We start from the raw sequence: 16,771 nt of genomic DNA on the forward strand, positions 1-16,771 counted from the left end.
ATCCACGCTAAGGGTAGGAGCTTGAAGGGAGGATGCTATCAGCCTCGTACTCAGTAACCGGGTGTGAGTAACCTCAACCGAGTCGCTAACCTCCTCTCCCATCCCAGCCTTCCAAAGGGGTGGGAGACAGCTCCAAACTCTGGGATTCCCAGGAGTGTGGGCTGGGAAACCCTAAACTCTTAGGTCTATTCTGTCTCTAGCTCAGCTTTTTTCTCTCCCACCAGCTGAGTCCTTAGCTCAACCTAGCCCCCTAGCTGTTCAGTTCCGGAGGCTCCTGGCTAGAAGATGCTGGGACAGTGAGGATTTGGGTCTCTGCGAGTGACTGAAAAAAAGCCACTAGTCAGCCGGCGGTCCCTTCCTTGGCTCCAGGTAGCCCAGGCCAGCCCCCAGACGCAGCCAGCAGAGGGCGCTGTGACCCAGGCCCCGCTCAGGTCTTGCTCTCTCGGTGCCCCAAGTAGGGGTTCAGTCTAATCGTTTGGTTTGTCCCGGCCCTGGGCACTGTTTTCGGGACCAGCCGGCAGGGGCGGGTGGGTGTGGGATCCAAAGACCCAACCAAGAGGAGAGGGGGCTAGGACTCCAGGATTCCCAAGACACTGAAGCTGGGGAGAGCACCTGCTGGGTTAGGAGGCCTGGACGTCTGGGCAAAATGGTCCTGAGAGGCGCGGAGGGGCTCGGACGCCCTGGGGCTGGGACGCCAGGGTCCGCGCTGGGGAGGGAGGTGGGCCAGTGGAGCCGCGGGACTGGCGGCTTCTGCATCTTCGCATTGGCAGCGCCGCTTGTCCGTCAGCTCTGCGTGGTCCAATGCGCGTGCCTTGGGGGCGGGCCTTAGTGCCGATGCTGCCGTCAGTCGGTGTTGCAGGGATGCGGCGGCGGGAGCAGCCGCCCTGACTCTCAGAGCATCTTCCTCGGAGCGGCACCGCGGCGGGGCGGGCGGGGACGCGGCGGGGACCGAGAGGCGTGAGGCGGCCGATACCGCTGGCCTCGTATCTGTCACCTGCTGGAGACCAGGCGGTCTCGAGACTCTGATCCCCACCCTTCAGCTCCTGGCGCCCCCAGAACCAGGTATGGGAGGGGGGGCTGCGGCGGAGACGGGTGGGGGGCGAGAGCCAATCGGGGGAGGGGAGCGGGTCGGAGGGGGCGGCGGATGCAGAAAGGACGGATTTGGGGGCGGGGGCGCCGAGCAGAGAGGGCTGGCTGGGTGACAGCGAGGAGGCGAAGCCATTGGGGGAGATTGGGGACTCCCTGTGGAAGGGGCATTGGCCCTGAGCTGGGGCGAATGGAGGGGAGTGACGGAGGGTCGTTAGGGGAAGGGATGGCATGTGAAGAAGGGGCATCCATACGGTTGTGAGAAGGGGTCTGAAATGGGGGGGTGTCCCTAGTATATGCTATTCCTGGCAGCTGGAAGCAGTGATGGGTCAGAGAGGCTGTGAGCTGTTGTGGCCTGAAGGGTCTGCAGGGGAGAAACCCTGGTCTTCGTGGGAGAGGAGGCCGACTGGAGAGAGGACTGAGAAGTGGAGAGGGAGGTCTGGGGGTAATCACTGAAGAAAAGGCTCTACTGGGGGATGGGAGCCAAGGGGAGAGGAGGTTATCAGGAGGGAGCAGAGGGGAAGATGCCAAGATGCTCTAGGCATAGATGAGTCTATGATGGGGGAAGAGCTGGACAAGATGGGGGGCCTGAGGGAGAGGAGAGAGGCTTGCTGGGGAAGGCTGGGGGTGACAGAGAGGGAAGCCAGTAGTAGGGGGCTCTACTTGGGTAAGGATGTACTTGGGGGCAAGCGGTAGGGTTCTGGTCACAGAGTGCTGGAGGGGGAGAGAAAGCTGCTGGGTCCTGGGCTTACTCCCCCACCCCAAAGAGGTGGGGACTATTTCTCTTGTCCCAGCCTTCTTCCCCAGAGGAAGGAGCAGTCTGCCCTAGGTTCTTTGCAATGGAGTATGAGTCCAAGGACTCTGGGTGGGCTCTGGAGGTAAAATTGGCTTTGCAGGGCTGTAGGGCTGTTACCGTTGCCGTTGCTGTCGCCCCCTCTTTAGTCCTCCTAGAGGCATCTAGGGCCTTAGTGAACCGGCAGAGCTGGGAGGGGCTGTTTCTTGGTGCTTCCTAGTGAAAGGGATCCTGCTCTGCTCTATAAGGCTCAAGTAAATCTGAGGGGGTGGGTCTTGGGTCTCCAACCCCCTTGACTACTTCCGGCTTTCATGCACCCTCATTTTTGCACATATTGTGGGTGGGTGGGGTAGGCAAGGACCTTCCAGTCATTCCTGCCCCTCCCTCTTGTCCACCTTCCCAGTGTCTGGGCGTTCCTTCTGGGGGAGGGTTTTACATCCTCTGTCTTTTGCTAGAAAAAGAAAAAGAGAGAAGAGAGCAGGGAAAAAAAAAGAGAGGGGGGCAATCAGCTAGTCAGTTAACTACATGTAGGGCCTTCTGCTTTGTGGGTGTTCCAGCTACTTGGATCCCCAGCTCCCAACCCCAACCTGGGATGGCTCAGGGATAGAGACATCAGAGCTGGGGTCACCAGGGAGAAGGGTCGGGTGGAAGTGTGCTCAGACACATTCCATTCTCAGCCGCACAGGGGTGGGCGGGACTGATCAGCTGGCTGTGGCTGCTGGGGAGTTGCTTCATGGCCTGGGCTCAATCCACATGACAGCAGCTCCTGAAATGAAGGGGCTGGGCACTGGGATAGCCATCGGGACCTCCATGTCTCTCAAGCTCAGCTCTTCTGTTCTGTCCACCCTTGCCAGTGACACAGACATCCTGACACAGATCCACTTGCTTGTTGGCACCCACCCAGACATACACCTACACAGACACTCACACCTGCGTATACAATACAACTCCCCAGCAGCACTTCACCCACAGTTCCCCGCCCAGAGAGACTGCCACCTCCTGCCTGCCTCAGAGACCTCCTCAAGGAGCCCTGCTTCAGCACATGACACACACACACAGAGCCCCTAAATGCTCCCAGGTCCCCTGACAAAGCACTGGCAGCCCTTACTCTCAGAGACACACAACTTCTATCACTGTTCATTTACTCAGGCTCACAGACGTCTCAAGTCCTCTTGCCTCATGGCCTGCCTTCTCTTCTGGGTACACACGCCCACGCCTGCACACCTTCCAGACACATCAGCCTCTGCCTGCCACATCACATACACGGCCTGCTAGTCTGAGTCTTAAGCATTTTGCACCAAGTCTGTATGTGTGCTCATCAGCGCACAGGCTGTACGATTTCATCCTTTATGCCTTGACCTGCACCCTGTCTATAACTCTCACCCAATTCTTGTCACTCTCTTCTCTTCGTAATTTCAGAAAGCTCTTAAACCCTAGGTCTACTCCAACTGATCACGACCACAGTCACTCCAGGCCAGTTTCGCCCTCAGCCACACCTGGCCTTCTGCAGAACCTTGAGTTCTGCCCCGGCATTTGTATCCCCCACACGGCCCTCTGCCTGCCTGACACAGTGTCCACCCCTTCAATTCCAGCTCCTGTTCAGCCCCCATGGGGACTCCCAGAAGTGTGTCCTCACACACCACCCACCCCTTGTGGCTCCATCTGTTGGTGCAGTTCTGTCCCAGCCTCTTTTGTACCGACAGGCCTGTGGACTTGCTGGGATTCATTCAGTAATGCACACCTTACTGTCATTTTCAAAGCTGTTTCCTGCTCCTGCCACCATTCAACATGGGTGGATGAGGGTAAGGCAGCATGGACTGTGCCGTGTCTACCATTGACCCTCAGTTTCCTTATCTGTAAAATGGGTGTTTCCATACTGATGTCAGGGGGATGACCCAGGGATTGGATGAGAGGATTATGATGGTTATAATCATAGCAGCAACAACGTTATTTAGTGTGCACCTACTGTGTGCTTTGAACCTTTTCATCTGGCGTATTTGTCAGGCACATGGAAAGCTCCCAGCCAGCTGTTTAGTATTTTTATAGGTGTTTAAATATTTTTTTTTCAAGACAGGGTTTCTCTGTAGCTTTGGAGCATGTCCTGGAACTAGCTCTTGTAGACCAGGGCTGGCCTCGAACTTACAGAGATCCACCTCCCTCTGTCCTCCGAGTGCTGGGATTAAAGGCGTGCGCCACCACCACCCAGCCGTGTTTAAATATTTTTGATATTTATTCATTTTGTGTGTTATGTGCATCATGGTGCATATGCCGGGGTCAGAGCACAGCTTGTGGGAGTTGGTTTTCTCCTCCCACTATGTAGACACTGAGGATTGAGCTTGGATAGTCAGGTTTGGCAACAGCACCCTTACCCGATGAGCCATCTCGTTGGCCCAGCAGCAGGTATTTCTTTCTGTCGTTATTATATCCTTCCCTACACATGCGCACACACCTGTCAGACACCTCCGAGAGCATTCCAGCCACTTCAGGCGTACGCATGAGGCCGCCCCTGGAAACCATCTGCCCCCTCTGCATCACTGAGTTGCACCCTCCCAGGTCTGTGTGCCCCAGCCGTGCATGGCACAGGGATGGTCTCTGTGTCCACCCCTCCCCCCACACCCCCAAGGTTCCGAATGCTTGTGTTTCAGCCCCCCATCCTATCAAGTCATCCCATCGCGTCTCGGTTCCCAGCCCTTCCTTTACCACAGCCCCACCCACTTGGCAGAAGCCTCCTCACACACACACCTCCAGCTGCCACTGTTTTTTTTTTTAAATATTTATTTATTTATTATGTATACAATATTCTGTCTGTATGCCTGATGGCCAGAAGAGGGTACCAGACCTCCTTACAGATGGTTGTGAGCCACCATGTGGTTGCTGGGAATTGAACTCAGGACCTTTGGAGGAGCAGGCAATGCTCTTAACCACTGAGCCATCTCTCCAGCCCCCCAGCTGCCACTCTTGTCCTCTGGCTCTTGCTGTTTTTTTCTCCAGGCACATGGAGACCACCTTAGGGGACATACGAACACACCAAGTACTGGCATCCATGTTCCCTGTCCTCAGGTCTCTTTATCCTTTCTCCCACTTTCCTAGGCAAGACAGCTACTTAGAAGAATGGAGAAGGACCCAGAGTTGAGAGAGAATCAAACTGGAGAGCGTCCCAACTCTGTCACTTAGGGGTGTTGTCACCCTGTGTGGCCCCATGTCTTGTAAAAGGGAACCTCACTAAGATCTACTTTGCTTATCCCCTTGTCAAGGGAGTTCTCGTAAGGCCCTGGCAAGGATTAAAGTAAATGCCGGATCCATGCAGCACTGAAGCTGTAGAGGGCCAAGAGGTTCTAGAAAGAATCACTAGCACAGCACACTTTCCCACACTGCAGAAGCCTCAGCGAGGCCGCACTCTTACACATGTTCTGACGCTGACAAGATCTCCAACACATGGAATTGGCCTCTTTTGTTGCTCAGACTGTTCCTAGGAATTATGGAACCCAGGCAGGAGAGTCCAGCTGGTTAGGCTCTGCGGGTCCAGCGGGAGTATTTAGAGAAGAGGCGAGTGAACTCTGCTGTAGTCACGTATTCTGAAGAGAATGGGAGCCCAAAGAGGTTAAGTGACTCGCCAAAGGTCACACAGGTTGATAGAGGAATACTGGCACTGGAAGCTAGGCTCCTGAGCGCTAGCCATGCATACCCCGGCCTGCTTTTTGGCCATGGCTTGGATGTGTCTGTCTGGGTCCTCCCTTGTCTTCACTAGGTCATCAGGACTAGAAAGGAAAGTAGGAAGAGGGTCAGGGACTGTTTGTAGCCTGTCCAGCCTGTCAGTTCTGCCCGGGGCTTTAGTGGGGAAATCTTGTCCTTAGAAACCATCATGACCCCAAGGGTACCTTGGGCCACACAGTCTGATGTCCTCTTGTTATGACTCAAGAGCCACCCGCTTCCTACGCCCAGTGTCTCTGAATAGCAGTCATATGTCCTCAGCTTGTACACCTCCACAGACAGGGAACTCACTCCCTGCCCCCTCCGAGGCAGCCTACTCCACTGTTGCGTGGCTTGGACTGCAGGCAGATTTCTTTAGGGCTTGATCCAAATTCTCCCTCCTCAAAACACGCACTTCTCCCACCTGTCCACGGGCTGCCTTCTGGGGCCACCAGAATGTGTGTAAACCCAGATCTTCCTCCCTGGCACCTGGGGGAGGCCCCTGCTGTCTCATTCCCAGCTGGCATGAGGAGAGGAGAGCCAGAGAGAGGCTGGCATTCTCAAGGCTGGAGGTGTGTGTGTGTGTGTGTGTGTGTGTGTGTGTGTGTGTGCATGTTTGTGCATGTATGTGGGGACTGGTCAGAGAGCCAGCTGAATGGATCCTGGGAGAAGGCTGCTGGCAGGATGGACATGGAATTGGCATCCGTGTTGCTCAGACTGTTCTGGGAAGTATGGAACCCAGGCAGGAAAGTCCAGCTGGTCAGGATGGACAGGTCCAGTGGGGGGCATTTAGGAGAAGAGGCTCTCGAACTCTGCTCTAGTCTGGTCAGCACCAGTGCTTCTCTCTTGACTGCTGAGCCATCTTTCCGGCACAGTCTCTGCTCCTCTTTACAACTCAGTTTAGGGAAAAGATGGGAAGAATCCCACAAATGGTTTAGTCTTGAGGTGGGTTTGGAGTCTGTCCACTGTGAAGGCCAGAATAAAGGCTGATGGGCTTGGGGCCTCAGACACCGCCTGGTGGCCTGTGGGCAATGCAAGATTGAAGGATGTCATTGAATTTGGGACCAGTAGACTCTTTACCTCTGTGCCAGAGATTCTTCCTTCCCATTCATTGTCTTGTTCATGAGCATGGGTGACGACACTGCTCCTTAGGGTCAGCGAGAGGCATAGGTGGTACCTCAAGGGTCCAGCCTAGAACCTTACAGAGTGGGGAGCCCAGCCATTGCGATCACATGCCACTGTGGCACAGGCCTGACTGTGAGAAGATGGAGAGGTTCTGTGGCCCACGAAGACCAGGGAATGTTGTCATTAGGAGAGAGTAGACAGAGGACCCAAGGACGCCCGACTCACCCCACTCCAGCTCTGCCTGCATCACACCACACTGACTGAGTCCGTCTGTGGGTAGGGGGTGCTGAATCTTGTGATGCCATGGGAAAGGTCAGCTCCCCAGAGGAGCAGTGGCCTATGGCCAGAAGGAACTGGCAGGATGCACTGTGCTGACATCCAGAAGTAGGCAGGAGCCTAGGGGCTACTTCAGCCACTGTCCCTGCATTGGAGAAAAGAGTCTTGGAGGGCAGTGCCTGGATACTGTGGGTACAAAGCCCAGGAGAGGGGTCTTGCCTTGCACGTCTCCATTAAAACCTTTACCTGGATGTAGTTGTATAAGGCAATGGAGCCGATTTCTGGAGCCTGGGTTTCTGCCGAGGCCTGAGGAAGACAGTCACAGCCAGGAGCCCCTGTACACTAGGAACAGAGATGTTTGGAGGGGGAAGCCAGCAGAAGCCAGGTCCTTTGGAAAGAGAGGCTGCAGGGAGTAGCAAAGCCGCAGGTGTCCTAGGCACTGTGGGATGAGGTGGAGTGGAAAGGACCCAGGTGTCTGTTTAACACCCTTGGGGCTGTTTCTGCCTCTTCGCAAGCCTGAAGCTACGCCAAGGGACCCAGGGTCCCCAGAGAGGGGACACCAGGAGGGCTGGGCTTCCCTTTGGCTGACCCTGGTGCAGAGTCAGGAGGTCTCTACTACACAGCTCTGAGGAGAATGAGCAATGAGCATCTAGGGTCTATAAGGCAGACCCTGTCCTCACCCTCCCTAGAGGCCCTGCACAAACCCAGCCTCTGCCCACAACAGCTGCCTACAGACAGCACCTGGCTGTTCTCTATTCTCCCTCTACTCTCAGGCTAACTGGAGCCACCCCTTATTGAACTCTCAGCAACTCTGTACCCCATCCCTAATCAGATAATCTGTCTCTGGATCTCAGGACCCAGGCCTCTGCCTGGGAGCCTCTGGAATCTCCCCTGCCCCTTACCCTATCCATCTGTCCTTCAACTTCTTGACTGGACAGACAGAACAGATACCTTCCTTAGGCTTCTTCCTTTGCTACTTCCCTAGAGGACTGGGACTCAGGGTTGTGAGCATGACAGGGGATGGGGAGGGGGTGGGGCAGAGGAAAGGCACCCCTCCCCCAAGCTGGGGGTCTGTAAGTGGACAGCAACACACAGTCTCATTCCCTCCACCAGTGGAAATCAATAGCTAATTAATTCTCTCCCCAAAATAGTGTCTGGAGGTGGGGGTGGGGGCTAGGAAAGAGGCAGACGGAAGCAAGGCGGGGCCAGACTGAGACTGAGTGACTGAGACCCTGGAGGAGGACGGGGGAGGGGAGGGAGAGGGGTGGTCAATCTTTTGGCCACCAGGGCTGGGCTTCTGCTGGGGGTCTCTGTCTGCCCCTTTTGGAGAAGGGGAGCTTTGACTTTTTTGATTTTCTAGCTTCAGGGTCTCTTGCCCCTGCCCTGGGCTGGGGGTGCATGTGTGTGTGTGTGTGGGGGGGGGTTGAGGGCGTCAATCAGGCCGGGAGCAGGTGCTGCATTTAATTTGATTGGCTAATTAGCCCGCGCATGCTAATTATCTCCATTACCCAATGAGGAGAAGCAGTGGCACGCTATATATAACTGGCAGTGTTTGCAGGAAAATGGGGGCTGTAGGTCTGGCCATATTCTCCTGACTGGGAAGGGACAACCCTTGGGGGGTGCTGGGGCAGGACACTTTGGTCTCCTCCACCACCCACCATGGTAGGCAGCAGCCAGAAGCAGGGGGAGAGTGGAAGAGGGGCACTGACTATACAACCGTATCCAGATGTTTCCCTAGCCACTGCTGGGCTTTCAGAGCCGCTCTGCCGTCTGTCTTCTGGACATGGGGCACCCTAGCCTCCCTGCCTCCTGTCACTCTGGGCACTGTGGCTCCTTAGTGCAGCCCTACCTGCTTCTTCCTGTCTCAGCTTTCTCCCCTGTAGCTCTCTACTTCCCACCCCACTCCGGCCCCCAAGTCACTCTTCTCCCGTTTGGGAGTTGGCCTGTGGCTGTCATGCTCTTTGCCTCTATCGTGGGCATGCTGGAGTTGGACGGGCTTGGATTTGAAGCCTAGCACGCTGTTGGCTGTCTGGGTGACCTTGGCCAAGTCTCTAGGCTCCTCTGTAGGGGTCTCCCCAGGGGTGAATAGGAATAATGGAACTCTTTGACTGATTAAGTAAAACAACATTTGTAAAAATGCCCTGGATCCTGGGCTGTGAGAAATGCCATTTGAATTTGGAATTTGATTTTCTCAGCCTTCTATTTCTTTTCTTCTTCCCACCAGCCCCCTCTCCTCCATTAGTCTTCTATTTCCACCACTGTTCACGGGCTCCTCTGCTTCCTCTTTCTCCTCTCCACCTGTCCCCAGCTCCTCTGAAACTCTGGCCCCTCCCTGCTTCTTTCCCAGGCTTCTCATCACCTCTTTCTCTCCCTCCTTCCCACCCTCCCTCCCCAAAATAAAATCAATGCAATATTCAGGAGGGTTGTTGGATATAAATAATTACGACTTGGAGTTTAACGAGATGCAAATTCCCCTCCCTGTCGTGGGGTATAAATTGCTCTCTGACAGCCCGTTACAAGGGTAATCATTTCAGAAAGGCAATTTTATGCAAATGAGCCTGCCTGCCTCCCGGTAGCTCCCCCCAGCCTTGGGTGGGGGGCCTGGACGAGCTGACTGTTGAAGAGAACCCCAGGTACTGGGACCAATCCTGAGGCTGAGGATGTGGACCTGGAGAGAGGTTGAGGGTGGTTCATCCTTATTCAAGACGACCTGGGCAAGTGGAAACTTAACGTTTGACAATGGGCCACCAAGTAAGGTTGGGAGTCTGTAAAGGTCTTGGTGTGGTTTAGGGGGAAACAGAGGCACAGAAGTGGATGTCTATGCTCACAGATGGATGGGTAGGGCTTGGGTTGAGGATACCTGGGTCTTGGCTGGCTTCTCTCCCTTGCCCCTTCCCAGTCTGGTAACCCTGTGGTACCATTGACGAATTGGCATTTAATTAATCCCAATGAATTATTTAGCAACTTCATTATCCAACATCAAGAGCTGATGAGAGAGACTTATCCCTGGCTGAAAGTGGGAGCCAGGCCCAGAGGTTAGGCGGCTCAGAGAAGTAAGTGGCAGGGGTTAACTTCTGGAGTACAGCGCCTAAGCCCCACCCCGTCCGGGAACTAGCCTTGGTCCTGACCCTTAGAGGGTTAGAATTAGGGCTGCTCCACTGGATTTCATATAGACTCAATGGTGTCACTTCTTCACCGGTCCACACCTCAAACCAATAATGCCCACAGTGAGCACTCAGTCCAACTGGTGGCCCCTCAGAACCTTCAAGTGCTATAGTATCTCTTGCTTTGGAGAACCTCTGCAGGTCAAGGCCAGCTGAACACCTCAAGGGGGCTGGCCATGCTGGATCAGACCTGTAGTAATAATCCCAGCACTTGAGAGAGGAGGCGGAGGCGGGAAGATCTCAGGAATTCCAGGTCATTTTCTGCTACATAAGGAGTTGGGGTGGGGGTGGGGGGACAGCCAGGGCTAGATGAGATGGTTTCCAAAAACAAACGGAAAGGTGCTAAAAGGAAACAGGTGGTCACCCGCTAGTTTGAGGTGGGGAGCCAGACACCAACGGCACCCCTTGACTCTGAACCCTCGAGTAAACCTTTCCTCTCTGTTTTCCCGCAGGCGTCCCTCCCCCACCTTCCATCCGAGCCCGCCGCGGGGGAGGGGCTCCACCACCACCGCCGCCGCCGCTGCCTTCCGGGGACTTGGGTACTTGAGCCCTGGCGGCTGGGTCCATGGCACTGTGAGTCGGCGAGGGAGCCCCGCTCCGCGCGAGGGGCGCCCGGCCCCCTCCCCGCCCCATGCGCCCGCGGCTCTGAAGCCTGAGCGGGGCCGGGGGCCGGGCGGCGTCGGGGCCGCCGGAGGCATGGCGCTCGGGAGTCGGTGGCGACCGCCACCCCAGCTGTCGCTGCTGCTGCTGCTGCTGGCGCTGGCGACGGGCGTCCGTGGTTTGGAGTTCGGCGGCGGCCCCGGGCAGTGGGCTCGTTACGCGCGCTGGGCGGGCGCGGCGAGCAGCGGCGAGCTCAGCTTCAGCCTGCGCACTAACGCCACGCGCGCGTTGCTTCTTTACCTGGACGACGGCGGCGACTGCGACTTCCTGGAGCTATTGCTAGTGGACGGGCGCCTGCGGCTGCGCTTCACGCTGTCTTGCGCCGAGCCCGCCACGCTGCAGCTGGACACGCCGGTGGCCGACGACCGCTGGCACATGGTGCTGCTGACCCGCGACGCGCGGCGTACGGCGCTGGCGGTGGACGGCGAGGCCCGCGCCGCCGAGGTGCGCTCCAAGCGGCGTGAGATGCAGGTGGCCAGCGACCTGTTCGTGGGTGGTATCCCACCCGACGTGCGCCTATCTGCGCTCACGCTCAGCACCGTCAAGTACGAGCCACCTTTCCGCGGCCTCCTGGCCAACCTAAAGCTGGGCGAGCGGCCACCGGCTCTGCTGGGCAGCCAGGGTCTGCGCGGCGCGGCTGCCGACCCCCTGTGCGCTCCTGCGCGCAATCCCTGCGCCAACGGTGGCCTCTGTACCGTGCTAGCCCCCGGCGAGGTGGGCTGCGACTGCAGCCATACCGGCTTCGGCGGCAAGTTCTGCAGTGAAGGTGAGTCCCAGCGCCGGAGCGAGATGGAGGGATGGGCGGGCCGGGGGCCTCCTGGCCGTGTTGGGGCGGGAAACCGAGGAAGAGCGCCCGTATTAGGTCCTACGGAGCCGGCGCAAGTGCGCGAGGGCCGGTGCAGTTCTAGGGTGGTTTGGGCGTGGTCCGGGGCGTGGCCAGGGTGAGCGCTCCAGAGACTTGTGCTTGAGGTCCAGTGTGTGCTGGTGACCCGGGGCGTGTGAATGGATGGTGAGGTCTTGTGGGTGGGGCCTGCGCAGGCCGTGCACGTAGGAGGGCCTGTGAGACACCAGGTGGGGACCTATAACCCCGGCGGGACCTTGTGTGGTTTTAGGCGGGGTTGGTGGCCCACCTTTGGCGTGCAGTGGAAGAGAGTGGGCAGGGCCTCTGAGAGGCTGGAGTTTGCTGGCGATAGCCACTGTCTTATGAGAAGGACTGATCTGTGAGACCCGGACGGAAATCCGCATGAAGACCTACACCAGAGGGCGGAAAGGGAGATGGGACAGCGATGCTGTGACCTAAGAGGCCAGGAGGACGGGAATAGTGTATCTTTTCTGTCGTCACAGGATCTCCAGGGTTGTGAAAGAGGTTCCTGACTAAAAGTTGACCTTTTTGGAGTTGGGCCAGGATGGCAGGCAGTCTCTCCCAGGTGCGAGACTGGTTGGTTGGCGAGACTTGTGTTTCCTACACGGAAGCCCTTTCCAGCTTGGGGTTGGGATGGAGATTATTAGGCTAGATAAGGCTAGGAGGTGAGACAGAATTTGGAATGGGCCTTGGAAGGAAGATGATGGGCACTCTGCCAGCACCCCAGTTTGTAAGAGAGATGTGTCTGGCCGAGCTCATTGACAGGAGAAAGAAAGGCTGTTGGATCTAGGGCAGCTAGGCTGTGCTTTAGAGGGAAGGAGGAAGGAGTGCGTTTGTTTTAATGTGACTGAATGGTCAGAGGAAAGATTTTTCTCCATCGATTTGGGGGTGGCAGCTCATTGCCCAGCAGGTGTGTTCAGTAGTTTTTGTTTTTGTCTCTACTTGCTTGGGGGCTGCTTTGAAATTTGTGTGTGTGTGTGCATGCATATGCATATTCAAGGAGGTGGAGTCTTTGAGGGTGCGTGTGTCTATGAACTAGTGTGGCTCTGGGGATGGTGTCCCCAAAGCTGTGTGCGTGTGGTCAGCCTCCAGAGGAGCCAAGTCTGCAGGCATAGCCCTGCGTATGGGAGATCTTCTTCAGCGTTTCGATTGTGTATTTGTAGCTATGGTAGACGACTAGGAAGGAGCCAGGTGTGAGGATGAACAGGCAGAATCCCAGCATTTGAGAAGTGGAGGCAGGAAGACCAGGAGCTTAAGGTCAGCTCCATAGTGAGTCTGATGACAGCCTGAACTACCTGAGACTCTGTCTCAAAACAAAACAAGAAAGCAAGCAAACAGAAAACCTAAGGAAGGGTTTTGGATTGTTTTGTCGGACTGTTCTGGGATACCTCTTTAGGAACTGAGTGTATTAACATGACACCTTCTCGCCTTTTCTCCAAGGAGCTCAGGCGCTCCCTAAACTGTGAAACTGTGTGCAGGCCTGCAGTCTGCCAGTGTGTTTTGGGTGCATATGTGTGAATGGGTCTGTTGCGTTGTTCTTACTGATCGGAGACCAGTGCCTAGCAGAGTGACTGGAACACAGCTGGGAGGGTTTGTGCCCACGTGCGGGTTCCCGTATGTGTGTGTGTGTGTGTGTTTCACTGAGAGACCTCAATAAGACATTTGGAACTTATGAGAAATTTCCAGAACCTTAACTTTGTTCTCCAGTTCCTATGACTGACCCCTTCCTGCACCCCGCCAGCCTTCCTAAGGGAACCGGATGGACTATTTTTCTAGTTTAAGGGAGGGGACCTTTGAGCTATGGAGAGGTTATAGTGCCTGCTATATGGTCCCACTGTGGTAGAATTAAGCCTAGGTATATGAGAACTGAATTCAGAGGGATCTTGATCAATCCAGTCTCTGGCCTCCTGGGACCTAAGTGTATGCTCCTGAAAGTGGACTGTGTGAGGTCTCAGATGTGTTCTTGTGTGGGACAGAGGTCTTTTATTGAGTGGGTGTGCTATAGTCAAACAAAGGTTTGGGTCAGCTGAGCAGGGAGAGGTGGCTGTGTGCACCCGACCCACTGTGTGTGACAGCTGGCAGAGGCAGGGGTCCCGGGTGAATATGGTGTGTTGGTATCTCTGTGTGATCCGCTGAGAGAGAGGCGCTTTGTCTGAGAAAGGGCAGGATGGATGTGTCTGTGTTCTCTGCATCTAATATAGTACTCGGCAGCTAGTGGGTGTTTGATTAAGACTTGGGAAATGAATGGAGAGATGTGATAAGTGTGTGAGAGAATGAAGGCTCGCACTGAAGCCATATGTGTTCTTGAAAACGTGTACGTGTGTGTTTTAGGAACTGTGGAGTGGGTGGTCGTGGGGTGGGCGATGCTGGTTGCACCTGAAACTGACAAGTGTGGCAAGAGCCCCCTTCCCCGACCCCCTCTCCTGTCTCTCTCCACCTCCCTGTCTTACTTATTTTCCTTGTGTTTGCTCCTGAGTCCCTTAGCAGTTCCCCCTGGCCCCGAGACAGGGTTTCTCTGTGTGGAACTCACTCTGTAGACCAGGCTGGCCTCAAACTCACAGAGATCCACCTGCCTCTGCCTTCTGAGGGCTGAGATTAAAGGCATGTACCGCCACTGTCTGGCTTTAAGCAGCTTTTGTAATAAGCAGTGCCCGTTGGTTTCTTCTAACACATTCCTGTGTCTGTGTCCATGTGTGTGTTTGTGTGTGTTTGGGACACTCTTGCTGTGTAGCCCAGGCTGGCCTCGAACTCATGATGTTTTCCCACTCCAGTCTCCCAAGTGCTAGGATTGTAGGTGGGTGCCATCTTGTCAGGCTCTCCTCCAAGACACCCCCAGGGGTGTCAAAAACAATATCTAGCAGAATCTGCTTCTTATTTTAAATTAAAATTTTATATATCATTAGTGTGTGTGTATCTGTGCAGGTGCACACAAACCACAGCACACATGTAGAGGTCAGAGGATGACTCCATATAAATGGTCCTCTCCTTTCTACTTTCCCATGGGTCCTGCAGATCAAATTCAGATCATCAGGCTTGGGTGGCAAGCACCATTAGCTCACATGTGTGTATCTGTGAGTGCTTGCATGTATGTATGTGCACCATGTACATGCCTGGTGCCCTGGAGGCCAAGCAGTATGTCAGATCCCCTAGAGCTGGAGGAACAGAAGGCTGTGAGTGAGGCTGGGAACCAAACCTGGACCTTCTGGAAGAGCAGTAAATTGTAGTATGATTAATAAAAACTCAGAGTCAGATATTGGGGTTCAACCTGAAGGTCACAAAAGCAAAATAGCCAGCCACTGCCTCTTACCTCGACCTCAGTCTGAAATGGCGATCCTGCCCCTAAGACTCTCAGAATGAGACTGTGAATGAAAGCTGTCTCCTCCCATTTTATAACCCTCTCTAGGGCTCGGTTTAAGGCCTGCACCACCCAGTTTCTATAGCTACTGGGATTAAAGGTGTGTGTCACATTGCCTGGTCTATAAGGCTGACCAGTGGGACTGTTTTACTCTCTGATCTTTAGGTAAACTTTATTTATTTATTTTTGGTTTTCCGAGACAGGGTTTCTCTGTGGCTTTGGAGCCTGTCCTGGAACTAGCTCTTGTAGACCAGGCTGGTCTCGAACTCACAGAGATCCGCCTGCCTCTGCCTCCCGAGTGCTGGGATTAAAGGCGTGCGCCACCATCGCCGGCTGGTAAACTTTATTTATCAAAATACAAATGAAATGCCACTTCAGTAAATACTAGTAACCACTGAACCATTTCTCAAAACTTACATTCTAATAAAAAAAAATTCCTGTTATTTATTGTGTATGTGGGCACTCACGCCACAGCACGCCTGTGGAGGTCAGCACACAGCCTGCACAAGTTGTTTCTCTCTTTCCACTATTTAGGCCCAGGGATTGAATTTAGGTCACCAGGTTTGGCATCAAGCACCTTTATCCTGGTCTTTCTAGTACATTCTTATCCACCCAAGGAGGAAGAACATGGCTCCTACTGTTAGTTACTGAGGTGGGGGCAGGACAACTGAAGGGACCGGGTCCTGGCCGATCTCTGAACAGTCTCTGGGATTCCTTAGACTCCTTTGGAAGCTACACCACTTCATTATTACCTGCTCTGAGTGGTTTCCAACTTTTTCTGAAATCAAGGACATTTTTAAAAGTCAGTAATTCATAGTACAACCTTCCAAAGAGTTGGTTATTATTTTTATATGTGTTTATTGGGAAAACAAATGACTCAAAGCTCTCATGAATTCAGAAAAGCTTTTAGATGACTTTGATGTTGTATTCACCATTGTGGTTAATAAAATATACATTAGGAAAAATAGTTTTAGCTTTATAGGCAAGATGTACCAATTTGCCTTGAGATGTTTGCTATATATATGGATTTGTGGATCTTTTGGAATCTCCTCTGTAATTTCCTGGGGACTGGGCTTGCCCAGCAACATGAGAACCCATATGCCAGAATATTTGCTGCTTGCTTTCTCTGGGGTATCTGGCCACATGTAATTGCTGACAGAGCTAAGGAAGAGTGGCTGAGCATCTGTGTACCCTGCTGCTGACTGTGTAACTATGTTAGGGTAGTAGAGACGGGATTTTTGCCAAGGTTCACCCACCTGTACTTCCTCACATCACCATGTGTGTGGAGAGGGGCCAGAAAAGTGATCGAGGAAGAAGGGGTATACAGGTAGGCGTGGGAGACCCCCAGATGGAATCAGGTGTCCACCTCATTCAGGAAACAAAGAAAGGACTGTTCAGTGTGTGTGCTGCGGAGAGATGAACTCTCTGTGTCCTTGGTTTGCTGGCGATTTAGGTCAACACGTGGCGGTCAAGGCCCCCTTTGTATTGTGCTGGGGCCTGTGGGGAAGTCAGACGTGAGGAAGATGAGCCGCCTGCTCCAGGAGTTGAAAGTTTAGTTGAAGAAGTAGATAAGAAGTCAGTCCAGTGAGTGGTTAAGAGAGGCGACATCTGTCTGTCTGTGAGGTGGTGTAACAGTGGTACCTGCATCAAAGAGTCACTGCAACAGCCCCATTGCATATGAAGTCCAGAGAGTGGCTTGTGGCACAGAGAGCGCTCAGCAAGTACAGGTCGAGCATCTTCAGTCAGAAACCCCAAGTCCA

General features: G+C 54.4%; 1 protein-coding gene across 1 annotated transcript in view; it reads left to right on the plus strand.

The window, feature by feature from the left end:
* The first annotated feature begins 890 nt into the window (after window positions 1–890).
* Window positions 891–16,771, plus strand: part of Nrxn2 (neurexin 2) — a 112,417-nt gene continuing 96,536 nt past the window's right edge. The window contains exons 1-2 of the mRNA XM_050136628.1: window positions 891–1,062; window positions 10,587–11,560. Coding sequence (XP_049992585.1) covers window positions 10,831–11,560 — 730 coding nt within the window. The 5' untranslated portion in view covers window positions 891–1,062; window positions 10,587–10,830. The remainder of the gene's footprint in view (window positions 1,063–10,586; window positions 11,561–16,771) is intronic.

The sequence above is a fragment of the Alexandromys fortis genome, unplaced genomic scaffold, assembly GCF_014885135.2.
Source record: "Alexandromys fortis isolate MF-2015 unplaced genomic scaffold, M_Fortis_MF-2015_v1.1 scaffold_3, whole genome shotgun sequence".
Classification (NCBI taxonomy): Eukaryota; Metazoa; Chordata; class Mammalia; order Rodentia; family Cricetidae; genus Alexandromys; species Alexandromys fortis.